The sequence below is a fragment of the Scyliorhinus canicula genome, chromosome 17, assembly GCF_902713615.1.
Source record: "Scyliorhinus canicula chromosome 17, sScyCan1.1, whole genome shotgun sequence".
Lineage (NCBI taxonomy): Eukaryota > Metazoa > Chordata > Chondrichthyes > Carcharhiniformes > Scyliorhinidae > Scyliorhinus > Scyliorhinus canicula.
This window is the reverse complement of record NC_052162.1, coordinates 42,864,549-42,881,190: the sequence shown is the minus strand read 5'-3', so window position 1 is coordinate 42,881,190 and position 16,642 is coordinate 42,864,549. Positions and strand designations below refer to the sequence as shown.

Sequence of the window (16,642 nt, the reverse complement as noted above, 5' to 3'; positions counted from 1 at the left end):
AGTATCTCTTTTTTTTTAAAGTTGAGGTACAAATGGTGACCCAGAAGTACAAAACAGATCAGGAACTGGACATAACATTTAATCATGATTCTGCCGCCGCCAACTTATTTTACTGGATAAAGCCCATTCACTAGCTGGGTCACAGGGCATAGGAACAGGAGTATACAAAGCTCTCGAGTTTGTTCAGTCATTGTATGAGACAATGGCTGATTGGCAACCTAACTCAATTTCCCTGCTTTGGCTTCAGATTCCTTTATACACTTGGGTGGCAAGAATCTATCAACCTTGGGTTTTAAATGATAAATTGCACTAGCACCTACTGATCCTTCTGCGAAATGGTTTCTTACTTGTATTACTGTGTGTGAAGACACGTTTCCCAGCTTCACTACTGGAGGGCATGGCTCTGATTTCAAGGTTCTGTCAAAAAGTTGATCCTTTTCTGCCCTATCAATTCTTTTCAAAATTATGAAATCAATAAACTCAGTCATAATCTTTTTTTGCAATGCAAGCCTTGATCATGTAATCTCTCCAGAATTTGAGGAATTATCATACAGCTTGGAAGATTCGCATATCTCCTCCTTTTGTCACACTCGCCTTTCCATTACATCTTCAAGAGTAACTGCCAATTTTGCCAAATTACAACCAGTTTTGCATTATAAGCCAACCCGGAATTTTGACTGACACTACCTAAACGGATTTAATTTGGTAACTTGACACCTGGCAGAGGAAGCTTTCTTCACGAGGACAGTTTTGGAATATCTTTATTCAGTTAAGCAACAATTTCTCAATCAGGGAAATTAAATATCTGGCAAACTGCAATAAACACTTTTTTTTTCCTCATTCAAGGAAAGAATCCTATCTAGAGTTTTATTTTGAATTTTCCTTCAGTTGTTAGAATATGGACACATCCCATGTCCCTAAAAACATGTCTATGGGGTGCTGATAATAACCTAATTAATGCAATGTTCTGCAGCTCTTTGGCAGTGTGTTTCATCAACATGCTACTTCAACAGATTTCCTCGAACTGGGCTGGCAAAGTCAACCTGCTGTATACCTCTCTCTCTTGCATCAGTCTTTGACCTTCTGCAGCATACAGACGGTTAGTCTCTTCCAAAAATCTTTGTTCAAATGAATCTTGATATATCTAAAAGAAAAATAATAGATTTAACTGTTATAAATGAAAACAACTGGGTTAGCTACATCTGAAAAAATTCAAATCTTACCTGCAAATCTGATAGCATACTTAAGAGACTTCGAAGCAAACTACGATCAATAGCTTCCCCATTTCTTTCTCTCTCAATTAACAGAAGAATCCCATCAATAGTTTTATTCTGAACCTTCCGATCACTTATTACATGGGATCTGAATAATTCAAGGCCCATATCCCTACAAATGAAAACAGCTCACATAAATAAGGATTGTTAAAAGATAACAATGGGATTACTAACAGATCTGGTGCACTCAAATACCTGTTTTCAGGTCAAAGTTCATCTCTAACCTGCTCTTTCCAGATATTTTTTATCATCCTGCTCTGCAGAAACTGATCACAAGTTTAATATTTTATAAAATCCATGTATTTGATTTCCTTTTATTTATTCCAAATTTCTCATCCCTCTCCTGAGGATGTGAATCTGTCAGTTCATTTCCACAGGTATTTGCGTCCCTCTAGTAGCCCAAATAATATTTTTAATGTGTGGATCTACAGTTAGCACTGGTAAATTACAGTCAGAGAGAAAATCATAGATGAACTCAATCCTATCCTCATCCAATAACGACACATACCTTCCTTGCAGTGGATAGTGATCAGGAGCAGAAACTGTGGTTGATATTCTTCCCAGTTCAAGTGTGCAGAGCCATTGTGGAACTACTCCTGTTGTACACAGTACTATCAGTTACATAGATTGCAACATTAACTTAGGACCTTCTAGCCTAGTTTAATTAAATACTGAGTAAATGGAGAGCCAGATCTTTATTTGTGGACCATGGAATTACAGCAAGCATGGGGAAAAGAATACAATACCCTAACGTTAAAACTTGCAACACATTTCAAAGTCAGACCATGACAGTACTTTGTGCTCTGTGAATTCTGGTTAATGGTTCAAAGTCAAGTGCCTCCTTTAACAAATTCATACCAATAATATGCATATCTGTAAACAATAATATAGGGCGGCACAGTGGTTAGCACCGCTGATGCACAGGATTCGAGCCCAAGCCACTGTCAGTGTGAAATTTGCATATTCTCCCCGTGTCTGCATGGGTTTTACCTCCACAACCCAAAGGTGTGCAGTGTAGGTGGATTGGCAATGTTAAATTGGGCCTTAATTGGACTCTTTTTTTAAAAAAATTATGAAACCAATAATATGCATATCTGAAACCTATCAATTGCTTCATCTTCAATTTAACACAAGCCCACTGAAAAGTGAGAGTTTTGTTAGGATATCAGACCAGACCCCAACAATTTGTAAAATTGTGAAGAAAGGGTACTTCACCCCAAGACTGATGACTCTGACCAATAGGTATCTTTTATGTTAGAACAAACTTTAATTTGAACACAGAATTAACCACATTATCAAATAAACAGCTTTACAATTAACAGTCAAACAGTTCTGAAACAACAGGAAACACTTGAACTTACTATGCCTGCCATTAATTACAATTAAGCAACTCAATACATTTTAAATGCCATTTATAAATAAAGTTAACAAAACAGGTTTAGGTGCTCAGCTGTGCACAGACATTTGGAGAGAGTTCCTTTCAAGAGAAGAACCAGTACACCTGTTCAACCTAACAGCATGACAAAACTGCTGTTCAACTTTAAATCCTACATCAAACTGCTAAACTCCTGACAAACCTGGCTCCTCCCATTAACCACATCATCTGTGACCCACCGAGTTTCATGACCTGCTTAGCTGGAACTAAACACCACTCCCCCATAAATTATCTACTCTCCAGGGAATGTCCAGCAATCATAACATTCCATTGGCCCTCTTTATGGAAACAAGTAAATGGTTAACAACCGTGGTTACCTCACTTTTACAACTTTTTAATTACAGCTTTAGCTAACCTAGTTTCTTCAATAATATTACTGCAACTAATATATACTTGAACCCAGGCTTTTAAAACCTTACTGCAACAAATATAAAATACAATATATATACAAATTTCTTACATTCATAACAGCATGTAGAAGCAAACATGCAGGCATACAGTGCGATGATGATCCTACTCCACATACAGACATTCAAAATTATATAGAAAAAGTAATGGAGATGGATGCATCCTTCACAAAGTTTTATTTGAAAAGTTCCAGGCAGATTTTGACAAATAAACTTGAAAGTTTGCATCTCATCACACAAAGGGCAATCTAAAAACAATTATGGGTGCATTACAGTTTGCCTGAATACCTGAAACGGGTTAGGGAAGGGGGAAAAAGCCATGTGACTTTTTGCTCCAGATCATTATCCAGTGGCCACCCACCAAGTGTGTGCGGACATCAGACAATGACACAATTTAATGTGTGATACCCTCCACAAAGAACCTGCCTAAACCCACGGTGTGGACTCAAACATGAGATTAAGCACTTGTGCAAGGTATCAGAGCCGAGGACAAAAGGTATCTGTAGATCTGCATCCCTGTAGGGAGTCAACACCTTGAGGAAATAAGAGAAAACCAGAAACATTTCAGGCAGATTTTCTACATTAACCTTAAAGTTCTGGTTCTCAAAGATTACAATACAAATTATTGAAGACCAGCTGGTATTAGGAGACACTGGATATGGATTGTCAATAAGTGTGCAAACCTCTTGGCAACCAGGAATTCCAGTGTGAAATGACAACTGCTGTTCTTAACTTTGTCAAAGCATGTATTTGTACAATTATATAAGCACCAAATGCACCTTTTCTAGTAATACACACAAGTATACTCAAAAATCAAGAAAGGAATCAGCAGCAAATGCTGGGATATTTGATTTGAGCAGTCACATTTTTTTTTTTTAAAAAAGAGGCATCAAGCTGCCTGATATTTTCTTTATTGGCTTGTTTTTCCAACAGCTGTTTCCCCTGGATTTAGGTTGGTACACCCTGTGTTCGTGCATGGTTATGTCTGAATAATAAATCATCACCAATGGCTGAAATATTTATTGAAGGAACATGCTAGATGCTCACACTTTCTACTTTGGATTCATAATTCAAAATAACGCAACAGCTATTTTAAAAAGCTTATGAACAAGAAAATAATAAGCACTAAAAGGCATTTACAATAAGAGGTGGATTGTTGACAGATAGATGTAATCAAATAATAAATTCAACCTATTATGATAGAACATGGTACAAATTCCTGAAATGTTGAAGTCAGTCCTTGTGTCCCAATGTCTTTATCTATATTCCCCCTGCCATTCCTGCCCCCAGTACTTCTACCTGAGCTCAATTACATCATGCTTCCCTTCTTAATCTTGTCAGATTGAGAATAAGTGACACCAAGCACTTTGGGCCTAACCAATAAACTGCAGACAATACACTACATGGAATGAGTTGAGACCATTAATGTGACTACTTTCCCTAATCATGTGCACAATGAACAATTCTAAAGGGCATCCCCAGGGCGGCAGTGGCGCAATGGTTAGCAGTACTGCCTCACGGCGCCGAGGACTTGGGTTCACTGCCAGTGTGGTTTGCACATTCTCCCCGTGTCTGCGTAGGTTTCACCCCCACAACCCAAAGATGTGGAGATGCCGGCGTTGGACTGGGGTGAGCACAGTAAGAAGTCTTACAACACCAGGTTAAAGTCCAACAGGTTTGATTCAAACACGAGCTTTCGGAGCGCAGCTCCTTCCTCAGATTCACCTGAGGAAGGAGCTGCGCTCCGAAAGCTCGTGTTTGAATCAAACCTGTTGGACTTTAACCTGGTGTTGTAAGACTTCTTACTGTACCCAAAGATGGGCAGGGTAGGTGGATTGGCCATGCTAAATTGCCCCTTAATTGGACAAAGAGAAAATTGGGTACTCTAAAATTATTATTTTTTTTTAATTCATAAAAACAAAAGGGTATCCCCAGTCAAATCAACTTCTATCTTTTGAGTGATCATAAGAAGCCTTCAAAGTAACATTTCTCGGAGCGTAGGGTGTGCAAGCTATTTGATTGTGGAAGATATTACTGCTGACTCCAATTCTGCTCACACACGATATCCAGTCACCCACTTTCCAGCAGAGGTCCCCAGAGAGCAAAACGGATGAAACAGTGGCCAATTTACACATTAATTCAGGAACGTGGAGATAAATTGTGGTGCCTAGCCAAGACAATCCAAGTCAATGCAGACTCTGAATCAAGCTTGTCATGGTGGTCAGTATGGTTGTTAGGTACTGCATCTCAAAACTCTTACATTCTGGTACATGAACACAGAAAATATAAAAATCTTTGTCAACCCAGAATTAGGATCATAATAAGTTCCCATTAGGTATTATAGGCAGCAGAAAAGAAATTCTGAAAACAATCACATTAACCTGTAGTGATAACTATTATGGCATACTCATACAGGAAATCACCATAATATCTGCGGGGCTCAAAGAAAGAATCATGACATTATCCCATTTCCAAATAGTTTGCAAGTAAAGTTACTTTTAAAAACCTGGTCTCATTTTAGAATAAAAATTAAAACAACCAATTTAAAACAGATTTTTTTTTATTTCCTTTTAAGTACACAAAACTGTGACATTAACATCAAATTAACAACTTTTCCTTGTATAATAAATTATATTTAAAATCTGTTATTTTTGCCATAATAAACAAGTTAATTGATTTTCTATGTTGCCCATCTGCTGGAGGCTATTCACAAGAACAGATCATTGTTTACGTTACCGAGGCTTCTTTGACAGATCTATCAATGTTATTATGCTGTTCAACGTGATACTGAACAGGAGGTAAGAACTTTGCCATAAGTTGGGATGAGGAAAATTACTCATCTGATATGCATCTCATATTTGTCATACAAGCAGCTGACACCTGCAAGCAATTCACCTCCTCATGCATTTGAGAAAATGCAACATGGGATGACTACAGAACAGATTGGAGCTAACTACAATTAAACTTGTTTAAAATAACATTCAGAGAAAAAGTAGCATTCATCTGAATTCTTTCAAATTATTTGCAAACTCTACCTTGAAAAAAGCTGATGTTTCTCCATGTTCCAATAGCTATATTTACCCATGCTTTAAGTAAAAGGAAATTTACTTTTGAGCTGACAATTTTGATCGAGTCAATTCATCAGCTTTAAAACAATTCGAACATTCGTTTGATGCAATTACAAATGTACAATCATAAATAGACAAATTAACACAATTTTTAAAAACATACAAGTGTTAAAAACTTTCATTCACACATTGAGATATTTGATAAGTTCAAACCTACACTATATTATAGACGGATCTATTTTCCCACTGGCTCAGTGAGAAGCTAAGCCACAGTAAAGAAGAAAAATTTCAAATTCCACACAAGCCTATCCCATGTTAACTGACCTAAAGCTTACTTAGCAATAGGTAAGCTACACAGAGCTTCAACTGCCCTAGGGTGTAATGGGCTGATGGTGGATCAGGGTTAAAAGGAATAGAAAATTCAACCAGGGTCCCTGCTTCACACTGTTGGTCAGTAATTCTGAAGGCATGAGAGCACTGGCTGGGATATCGTCAAGCTTGACTGTACTGCTCTGCAATTAACAAGCTGCCTTACACAAGGTTCACATAAAAAATTGGTTTCTGGGATAAATTCTTGCAGTGCTGCTGGTGCTAAGAGACAATATCGCCAGCAAGGAGCTAATGTCCTTAATGGGTGGAGAGGAAAAAGGAAATATTGGAAAGAAGAGACTCATGACTTGCATAATAAAACTGCAGCACTGAGAACAGCACGGTGGTGCAATGGGTTAGCACTGCTGCCTCACGGCGCCGAGCTCCCAGGTTCGATCCCGGCCCTGGGTCACTGTCCATGTTGAGTTTGCACATTCTCCCAGTGTTTGCATAGGTTTCGCCCCCAGAATCCAAAGTTGTGCAGGGTAGGTGGATTGGTCACACTAAATTGCTCCTTAAATGGAAAAAATGAATTGGGTACTCTAAATTTATAGAAAAAAAAATTAACTGCAGGAGAGAGTTTTAGTGAGATGATGAGACAGGGGAGCAGCAGCATATCACATTGCTCCTGGATCTGCCATTCAATAAGATTAGGACTGATCTGACCATGGTTTCATCTTCACTTTGCTGCCTGTTCCCCATAACACTTTACGTCCCTATAGTTCAAAATTCAATGACTCACCTCCACAGGTCTCTGGATGGAAAATTCCAAAAGATTTACGACACATTGAGGAAATCTCCCTCATCTCGGTCTTAAATGGGAGATCATTTATTCTGAACCTATGTCCCCTAGTTTGACATTCCCACACAAGGAAAAATATCCTCTCAGCATTTATCCTGTTAAGCCCCATCAGAATCTAATATGCTTCAATAAGATTCTCTCAGTCTTCTAAATTCCAAGTGTAGCCCAACCTGCTCAACCTTTCTCATAAAACAACCCCTTCAGTCCAGCAATCAACCTAGTGAACATCCTTTGAACTGTCTCCAATAAAAGTATATGCCTCCTTAAATAAAGGGACCAAATGAACATAGTATTCTGCATGGTCTTATCAATGCCTTGTCCAGTTGCAGCAAGACTTCCCTACTTTTATACCCCATCCCCCTTGAAATAAAGGGTAACATTTCATTTCCCTTCCTAATTACTTGCTGTATCTGCTTTGTTCTGTGTACAGGCTATCCAGATCCATGTGCACTGCAGCATTCTCTCTCCATTTAAATGTTTTCCTTTCAATCAAAGTGGATGACCTCACTTTCCCCACATTAAACTCTATCTGCCAAACTTTAGTCTAAGTCACCTTGACTTTTTGTCTTGGTTACAACTGATAGTGATAAGTTGGATAGTGAGCTCATTGTTAGAGCCCAAACCCAACATAAGCAGAGTTAATCTATTACAATTTACTTTCCAGATGCTGCATTCCATAGAACAGAAGTTTTCTACAAATATTTTCTCCCCCCTCTCCTGTCTCAACTGCAACTAATCACTGGGAATGGTAAGAGGTTGAAGTACTTTCCATTCTCTGCAGTATTTTCTTCCTTTAGTTCCTTCAACGGACTATGCACAAGACCCACCAGCCTTGAAACTTGTGTATTGCAAACTCCTGATTAATAATTCTATAAAACACAGCTACATTTAAAGTAGATGGATACTACTCTTTAAAATGAAAACTGAGACATAGGAATCTAGTTAAGTCTACATCAAAATAGATCATAGCAGTGAGTGTTAACCTGGAGTTCATAGGCAATGAGCAAAATTAGAATTGAAACAAAAACTAACACAGCAAAATGAAATTAAATTTTAGCTAGGCTAGTGCAGTCACAAATCTCGGAATTAACTAAAACAGAGATAAGCTGCAGAACATGGAGTTTTGAATTTAAACATTAATTTTGGTCCCTGAGTTTATTAATTTGCATAGATTCCAAGCTGATTGGTGTCATCATTCACCAAAAATAGCCTTTCTCAAACTCAACCACAAATTCAAACAGAGCAACATAACTTACAAGAAAAATAAGTGCAAATAGACTCATGTTGCCCAAGTTATATCTAATTCATTACCACAAATGTTTTTCAGACAGTGGAGTTAAAATGGATGAAATGGCTTTCCTCAGACTTGCTTGTGTTGTTGGGAAGATGTTTGGGGTGGGGTGGGGGTGTATTTTTACAGTTAAAACAGAATGACTCCATATTTCCCTTCACCAATTTGTGATGCATTATTGTACAGATTTTTAAATTCAACTTAAACCCCCTTCCTTGAAAACAAATCTTTCATTGAAATAGATTCCCTTTTGTTAACAGGTGACATGTTAGCTGAATACTTTACCCCCATATTATACAACTGAGGTACTGGGAGGAGCTCTGTTCATTGTGCAATCCAGGTTATGTCATTTTGATGCAAAATGATTCTCAGTCAAACTAACCAAGGATTCCTTAGTTAGACACAGTTCCGTTGGTGTAGTCAGCATTCCAGTACCTTATCCTACCATTAGGCAGTCAAATCCAGAGTGTATCTCAAATGCACTTAGATTATATCTAAGTGATTAGTTAAACCTGCCCTCAACTGTATGCACATCAATGCAATTTCAACTGCATATTGATCAGGAGCTTGAAGCCTAGCTCACTGTCTCTTCCCTAATTTTGAAGTTGCAAGATCAGCTGAAGGGCCGTTGCTGCTGCCCTAGTTAACCTCATTAGTTTCCTTGTGAAGACCATCAATTCTATCAACTTACCAAATAGATGGAAGCATTGAATTTTGGAGAACATAAGTTCTGTCCAGAAACAAGAAGATACTCCTAATCATGATCTAGAAGATAAATAAACTAGTAAATAAATGAACATTTTAAAATCATTGCAAAATATTTGGATAAAATCACATCTTCAGTAATCTATATGCAGTAAACGGAGGAAACTGTTCACTGTGCCACAACTGAGGGCTAGTTTCTTTAAAATTATACATCTGGAGTTGCTCCAATGATCTAGCAGCAAAAGGTGCTGCCCCTGGGGATGCACAAAGTGTACATAAAACAAGTTCTCAGGTTGAATCCATCAAGGGAAAGCAGTCAGTCATGATTCAGACATCTGATGTCTACCGTGACCAATTGTGGAAAGCAGAAATTGACTGAGGGCAGTTGAGACCCAGTGCTGATGCTCGCCATCTGAGGACTGGCCATTTAGCCGAAGTAATAAAAAAGGTACTTTCCGGTGTAAAGTACATATTAGATAAACAATTATTTTCCATAAAACACATTTTTTGGGTATCCCAAGATAGCTGACATTAAGCTGGAGGGATCAAGAATGAAAATGCACAAAAGCTGCACTGAAGGGGTCAATATTAAGGAGTTTTTTGAAGTCAGGGCAGCAGGAGAGTTACAGAGGGAAACAAAGTGGCTGAAGGAGCACTACCAATGGCAAAGAAAACATGGCTGGTTTTGACACATGATCGGTTAAAACCATGAAGGCTCAAAGCCATAAAATTTGAAAATGCTGTGTGAAGCATGGGAGTTTGGGAAGGCCTGGGATGATTGAAAAGTTGGATGTTGAGTTTATAAGTCGAAGTTTCATAGAATTAGAATTTACAGTGCAGAAGGAGGCCATTTGGCCCATTGAGTCTGCACCAGCCCTTACAAAGATCGCCCTACTGAAGCCCACGTATCTACCCTATCCCCATAACCCAGCAACCCCCACTTAACCTTTTAGGACACTAAGGGCAATTTAGCATGACCAATCCACCTAACCCGCACATCTTTGGACTGTGGGAGGAAACCGGAGCACCCGGAGGAAACCCACGCACACACGGGGAGAACGTGCAGACTCCACACAGACAGTAACCCAGCCGGGAATCGAACCTGGGGCCCTGGAGCTGTGAAGCAATTGTGCTAACCACTATGCTACCGTACTGCCCTTATGGCATACTGGATGACTTTGAATATTACAAGTGCTATAGATAGACAAGTCAGCCATGAGACCGCTGGAGGAGCCAGTCACAAGGTTTAAAATACAAGCATTAGAATTTCAACTGCAGAAAAAGGGCAGGAAGAGAGATGTTATATCAGAAGTAGAAAAAGGTGTTAATGCTGACAGATTGAATGTAATGTTAGGACACGAATTTGAGGTCAATTCTGCAACCACGAGGTCAAGCCTGGTGGAGACTTTGGCTGGATACACACAGACGTTTGTAGCAGCCAAAAGAAACGGCTTAAATTTGAAAGTATCAAACTGCTGCAAATTTTGGTTTCAATATATGAAAGACTATTGTAGATTTACAATGAGAGCAGCGATGACGGCAATTTTTAAAATGTCGTGATCAAGTTATAATACTGTGGATCATGTGACTGGCATCAAGGTGGTTGGGTGCTGGAGATCAAAAGTGCGATGGGTTTTGCAAGAAATATTTATCAACGCTGGTCTAAGGAAGGGCAGAGATTTAGCACTACCCAGCAGAACAAAAAAAATGTAAGAAGCTGGTTAAGACCAAACCTCCAAGTATCTTGTGCCCAAGTTGTAGTCCCCAGATCTAACCTGTCACTTGGTTCAGCAGCTATCTTCAGTGGCCTCAAATCTGCTGTCCAAATGCTGGAAACTGCCCGTCAAGCAACTGTATATTAAACTCGGCATTGGGGAATGGAACATAGTCCTACCTTTTCAGATTGATTTTCAGATCAGCCACATATGGTATAACATTGGGTAGCAGCGGGGGATCCCTAAAAATGCTCTGCCATGCCCGATTCCTCTCCCGAACTGCAATAAGAAATGTTCATTGTCCCTACTGATTTTCAAATTAATCTGCCTTTCTATTTAGTGTTGAAGTGCACAGTAACAATCAGAAACTGATTGAAAAATGCCCACAACTATTCATTTCCCAATGGCTCAATTTAAGCTTTAGAACCATGACTGCTGTCTTAGAAAACTAGAAAGATACCAGTCTTCAGCCAAGGGATTCAAGAACTAATTACCTTCATATCAGAAGTGAAATATGACAAAAATTGAAAAACGAGCAGAATCATTACTGCTTCCAGGTGAATTTCTACACAATACATAAAATACATTTTTGAAAACAAACAGTTCTTCCATACATATTCTTGCATACTATTTTTTACTGAAATATGTACCTCAATTTAATTGTGACCATACTTACCATTTGTCTGCAATGGTCCTGCCAGCATTTATCTATTTTCTTTAGAAACAGGACACTATCTAAGGAATCTGTAAAGAAACGGTTAAAGAAAACTGAAAGTGCAAAGTTAGTTCTGCAATGCATCAAGGAAAGCAAATTTCTTTCGCATACATTCTACACCAAGGAAATGTTTTAAAACTCATTAAAATAATTTATCTACATTTGTTAGCCCCACTTAACATTTTTACCTTCCACTTAAGTCCCCACACAGCTTAATCAATGAAGGAAGTTTGGTGAGCTCTGGTCTTTACAGAGTGTTCTTAAGGTGCATCTAGGACGAACCACCATTTTTCCTGTTGTCGAATCTCTATCCATATCACTAAATCAATCATATATACAAATTTCGGAATCAAAATGTGTGCACATGGGGGTCTGTGCAGAGGGAGAATAGATAAGACCCCATGTGTACAAAACACTCAGTAAATTGAACGTTTCAGAAATTGGCAGAATCAATTTAAAGTCTGTGGAAACATTCTGAAGATATATTGCTGCTGCACTTGTAATTTAGTAGTAGGGTTCAACAGTATGCAAAAACATGTATATACACGAAGTTTAAATAAAAGTGCTGACTAATATGGAATAAACCCAGGATGTTGTCAAATGCTGCACAGCCAATAAATTCCTTCCGAGATGTAGACAATGCTGTTTTACAGGCACAATGATTTACAAATAGCACGGACATCCAACAGAAAATTAGATGAACAACCGGATAATCCGTTAGTGGTAATGGCTGAAGCATGAATGTTGGCCAGGATCAAGAGATCCTGCTCTTCAAAAAAGCCTGCTCTTCAAAAAAGTGGCATGTGGTACTACACATTGACACCGTATGCAAATGTTTTGATGGCAAGGAGAATTCGAACCTTGGCTGAGCTCCAACTAGATTTCCCCTCAGCAACCCACGGCTGAGGAAGAAAATCAATGACAGTATACACTGCTTTGAAAGTAAACCGTTTTTCAACAATGTGATTTGTTGAACAAACTATAGTTTACAGAATTTTCCATGTGTTTTTCTCAACCATGTGGCTTTTCGGAAACAATGTCACTCTCCAAGTTACAAGAACAAATCTGGAAGAAAAGCATAGCCCGATTGAACGTAATCAACTATTTTCAGATAGGTAAAAAGGCTATTTTAATGTAAGTATTAAAGCCCAGTTTTAATACCCATTTTAAAATAAGTACTCATAACCTTTGGTCATGACAAAATGCAGTACTTAAACAGAAGCACAAAAGCCTGACACGTCCACAAACTAATTGGAGTTAAAAACAACATTTCTGCTGACAATATGAACAAACTATTGTTCAAATTAACAGATTTCAAAGTTAGTTTCATATTAAGAAATGAACTGTACCAATAGTCAAGGTCGAAATAAGCACCATAGCAATATTGAAGACACCATTGTTCAGAATATGGATAAAGTAAAGCCAGCAGAAAACCAGTCTTGATAACAGCACAAAATCGCATTCCACAGCGTACACAAATATTCAAACATGAACATTCAGAACTTTTGTTGCACATTAAGGATTGACAGTTAACCAACAAATCAAATGTATTTGATTCTCACCCAAACCAATTAGGACAACTCAGAGGTGTAGACAGATGGCTTCAGACTGATAAAAATTCTCTTTAAACATGAAAAAATTGAAAATCGCTTATTGTCACGAGTAGGCTTCAATGAAGTTACTGTGAAAAGCCCCTAGTCGCCACATTCCGGCGCCTGTCCAGGGAGGCTGGTACGGGAATCGAACCGTGCTGCTGGCCTGCTTGGTCTGCTTTAAAAGCCAGCTATTTAGCTCAATGAGCTAAACCAGCCCCTGGTGGGGGGGGGGGTCCGCACAGCCATTTCTATTCCGGGATTACTCTATATTTTGATCTAACTATTCGCTATCTCTATTTTCATATTTTTACTTTTCCACTCTAACTCTTGAAGTTCATGCAAGCTGTTTTGCCGTAAGCAAGAAACCATTTCTGTATTATTTTGAAAGTTAAATTGTTTTATAAATTACTTCTCTTTAAGTCCTTTGCCCGCAGGGCTTTATTGAGAATAGATTTAAGTTTCTCTCAATTGTAATCAAGTGTAGGCAATAAAAGATTCTTATTTGCATCCGAGACGTTTAACTCAGAGTTTTAGTGTTGCGAGACTTCACGAGATCCACATGGTAGGTCTCTACACCCATGTCCAAAAAATGCTGAGTCGAGGGCACCACAGTGGCTAGCACTGCTGCCTCCCAGCGCCAAGGTGCCAGGTGGAGTTTTCAAATCCTCCCCGTGTTTGCATGGGTTTCACCCCCACAACCCAAACATGTGCAGGTTAGGTGGATTGGCCAAGCTAAATTGCCCCTTAATTGGAAAAAATGATTTGAGTACTCTAAATTTCAGAAAAAATGTTGAGTCAGCAAGATAAAATTAAGGAAGGTCAGAAAGAGAGAAAAGGCTGTTTAGAATGGGGCATATGGAGCACTAGAGGGCGAGAATAGAGATAGATGAACATGGAGTTACTCTGCGCCAATTCAAGACAGTTGCCATTGCCAAGTCAGGGAAGCCATTTAACAGTGTACAGCTACGCGTCCATTGCTATGCTCTCACTAACATACAAGATAATAATAATCTAATCTTTATTAGTGTCACAAGTAGGCTGACATTAACACTGAAATGAAATGACATGGGAATGGGTGCGGCTGCACAAGCTAAATCTGGCCCAACTAGTGGACCAAATTAAGGGTGATTTTCGTAGGTGGGACACGCTCCCGCTGTCACTAGCCGGGAGGTGCAGACGGTGAAGATGACGGCCCTTCCGAGATTCCTGTTTGTGTTCGCGTGTCTCCCCATCTTTATTCCGTGGTCCTTTTTTAAACGGGTCAACAAAGTGATCACTGGCTTTGTATGGGCGGCAAGACCCCAAGAGTAAGGAGGGGGATGCTTGAGCGGAGCCGGGGAGAGGGTGGGCTGGCGCTGCCAAACTTCTGTAACTATTACTGGGCGGCGAATATAGCCATGATCAGGAAGTGGGTGGTGGGGGGAGGGTCGGCATGGGAGTGTATGGAGGCGGCTTCATGGAAGGGCTCCAGCTTAGGGGTGTTGATAACGGCGCCTCTGCCGTTCCCACCGGCATGGTACTCCACCAGCCCCGTGATGGTGGCGGCCCCGAGAGTCTGGGGGCAGTGGAGGAGGCATGTGGGAGCAGAGGGAGCATCAGTCTGATCTCCAATCTGTAATAATCACCGGTTTGCCCCGGAAAGGATGGATGGGGACTCCGGAGCTGGCAGAGAGCAGGGATTGAGAGGATGGGGAAATTTTTATAGAGGGGAGCTTTCCTAGCTTGAGGGAGCTGGAGGAGAAATTTGGATTGACGAGGGGAAACAAAGTCACAGTTCTTCACAAATGCTGACAAATTGGTATCATTGCATCAGCTGAAGCCGTTGAACGGACTGTTAACCTTAATCAAATTGTAACCCCCTTCCCCAGCCATACAAATAAAAAATACTAGTTATCACTTAACCAGTTAGGACACCATACCTAGAAACTGAGTTTTTCTCACAATAGCCTTTCTCCCTCACACCGAAGACAAAAGATAAGTTTATTACACTTGTTCTATTTATTATATATGGAACTCGGTGAATTTGATTTGTATAGCAAATATGGCTTTATCCAAAAACTTTACTGATTAGATAAATTAAAGGATATTCTCTGAACTGGTGAATTTGAGCTTTGATATGATCCTCACAGACTTGTCTCAGCTGTTTGTATAAATTTGCCGATACTTTATAAGAACAGAGGTTCTCAACAGCCTAAAACAGAAAAAAAGTAAATGTCACACAAGGAAAATGTGAACAGTAACTAACAGTCAATTGTGCTAGCCAAAAGAATACATTCCTTGCAGCTGCATAAATTTTGGGCGCGGTGAATTTTCATCCTTTGTGCTCTCCCAAAAGTGCAAACAAGAAGCAAGCCCTAAAATAGGTTCCCAACCAGACCACTTTGCAGGCATCAGCAGACTACTTGACTATTTAGCTAAGAATCTAACTTAGATAATAAGAGTAGCCCATCATTCAATAAGATGGCTGATCAGACCTTGACATTACTCCATTTTGCTGCCTGTTCCCCATAACCTTTGACTCTCCAGGCGTTCAAGGAAATGTCTACCTCAATCTTGAATACATTCATATGAATAGAGAATTGGTTAACTGACAGGAAATAAATGGGTTATTTCTAATATGGAAAACTGTTAACTAGTGGGTGCCACAGTGATTAGTACTGGAGCCTCAAGTATTTGCAACATATATTAATGATGTGATGAATGTCAAAAACTGTTGTACATGATATTTTGTTATACGATTATTATTAAAAACCCTGGGTTAAGGGCAGCACGGTGGCCTAGTGGTTAGCACAACCGCCTCACGGCGCTGAGGTCCCAGGTTCGATCCCGGCTCTGGGTCACTGTTCGTGTGGAGTTTGCACATTCTCCCCGTGTCTGCGTGGGTTTCGCCCCCACAACCCAAAAATGTGCAGAGTAGGTGGATTGGCCACACTAAATTGCCCCTTAATTGGAAAAAATAATTGGCTAATCTAAATTTAAAAAAAAAACCCTGGGTTCAAATATATACAGGCAGTATGTCTGCTAAGGCTGTGATTAATGAGTGGTAACAGGTAACCATTGCTTTTAACCATTTACATAGATACAGAGTGATGGCTAATGGGACATTGTTTTGATTTTGGAGGTTGCCTGGTGTGTAGATAATTGAACTTAGTCCTAGCTTAGTAGGCCATGGTACATCTTAGTGGGAGGATGCCTGCGATTCCCATCCTCGATGTTTCATCCACTGTTTCCCCCAAATTAGGATGCCTTATGTTTGGGATACAAAA

General features: G+C 39.5%; 1 protein-coding gene across 2 annotated transcripts in view; it reads right to left on the bottom strand.

Moving 5' to 3' along the window:
• Window positions 1–16,642, bottom strand: part of cul4b (cullin 4B) — a 101,256-nt gene that overhangs the window by 58,107 nt on the left and 26,507 nt on the right. For both annotated transcript variants that reach the window (XM_038775980.1, XM_038775978.1), the window contains exons 3-7: window positions 15,464–15,567; window positions 11,743–11,812; window positions 9,338–9,411; window positions 1,224–1,386; window positions 1,055–1,144 (exon numbers count right to left, since the gene is read on the bottom strand). In XM_038775980.1, the coding sequence (XP_038631908.1) occupies window positions 1,055–1,144; window positions 1,224–1,386; window positions 9,338–9,411; window positions 11,743–11,812; window positions 15,464–15,567 (501 nt within the window). The remainder of the gene's footprint in view (window positions 1–1,054; window positions 1,145–1,223; window positions 1,387–9,337; window positions 9,412–11,742; window positions 11,813–15,463; window positions 15,568–16,642) is intronic.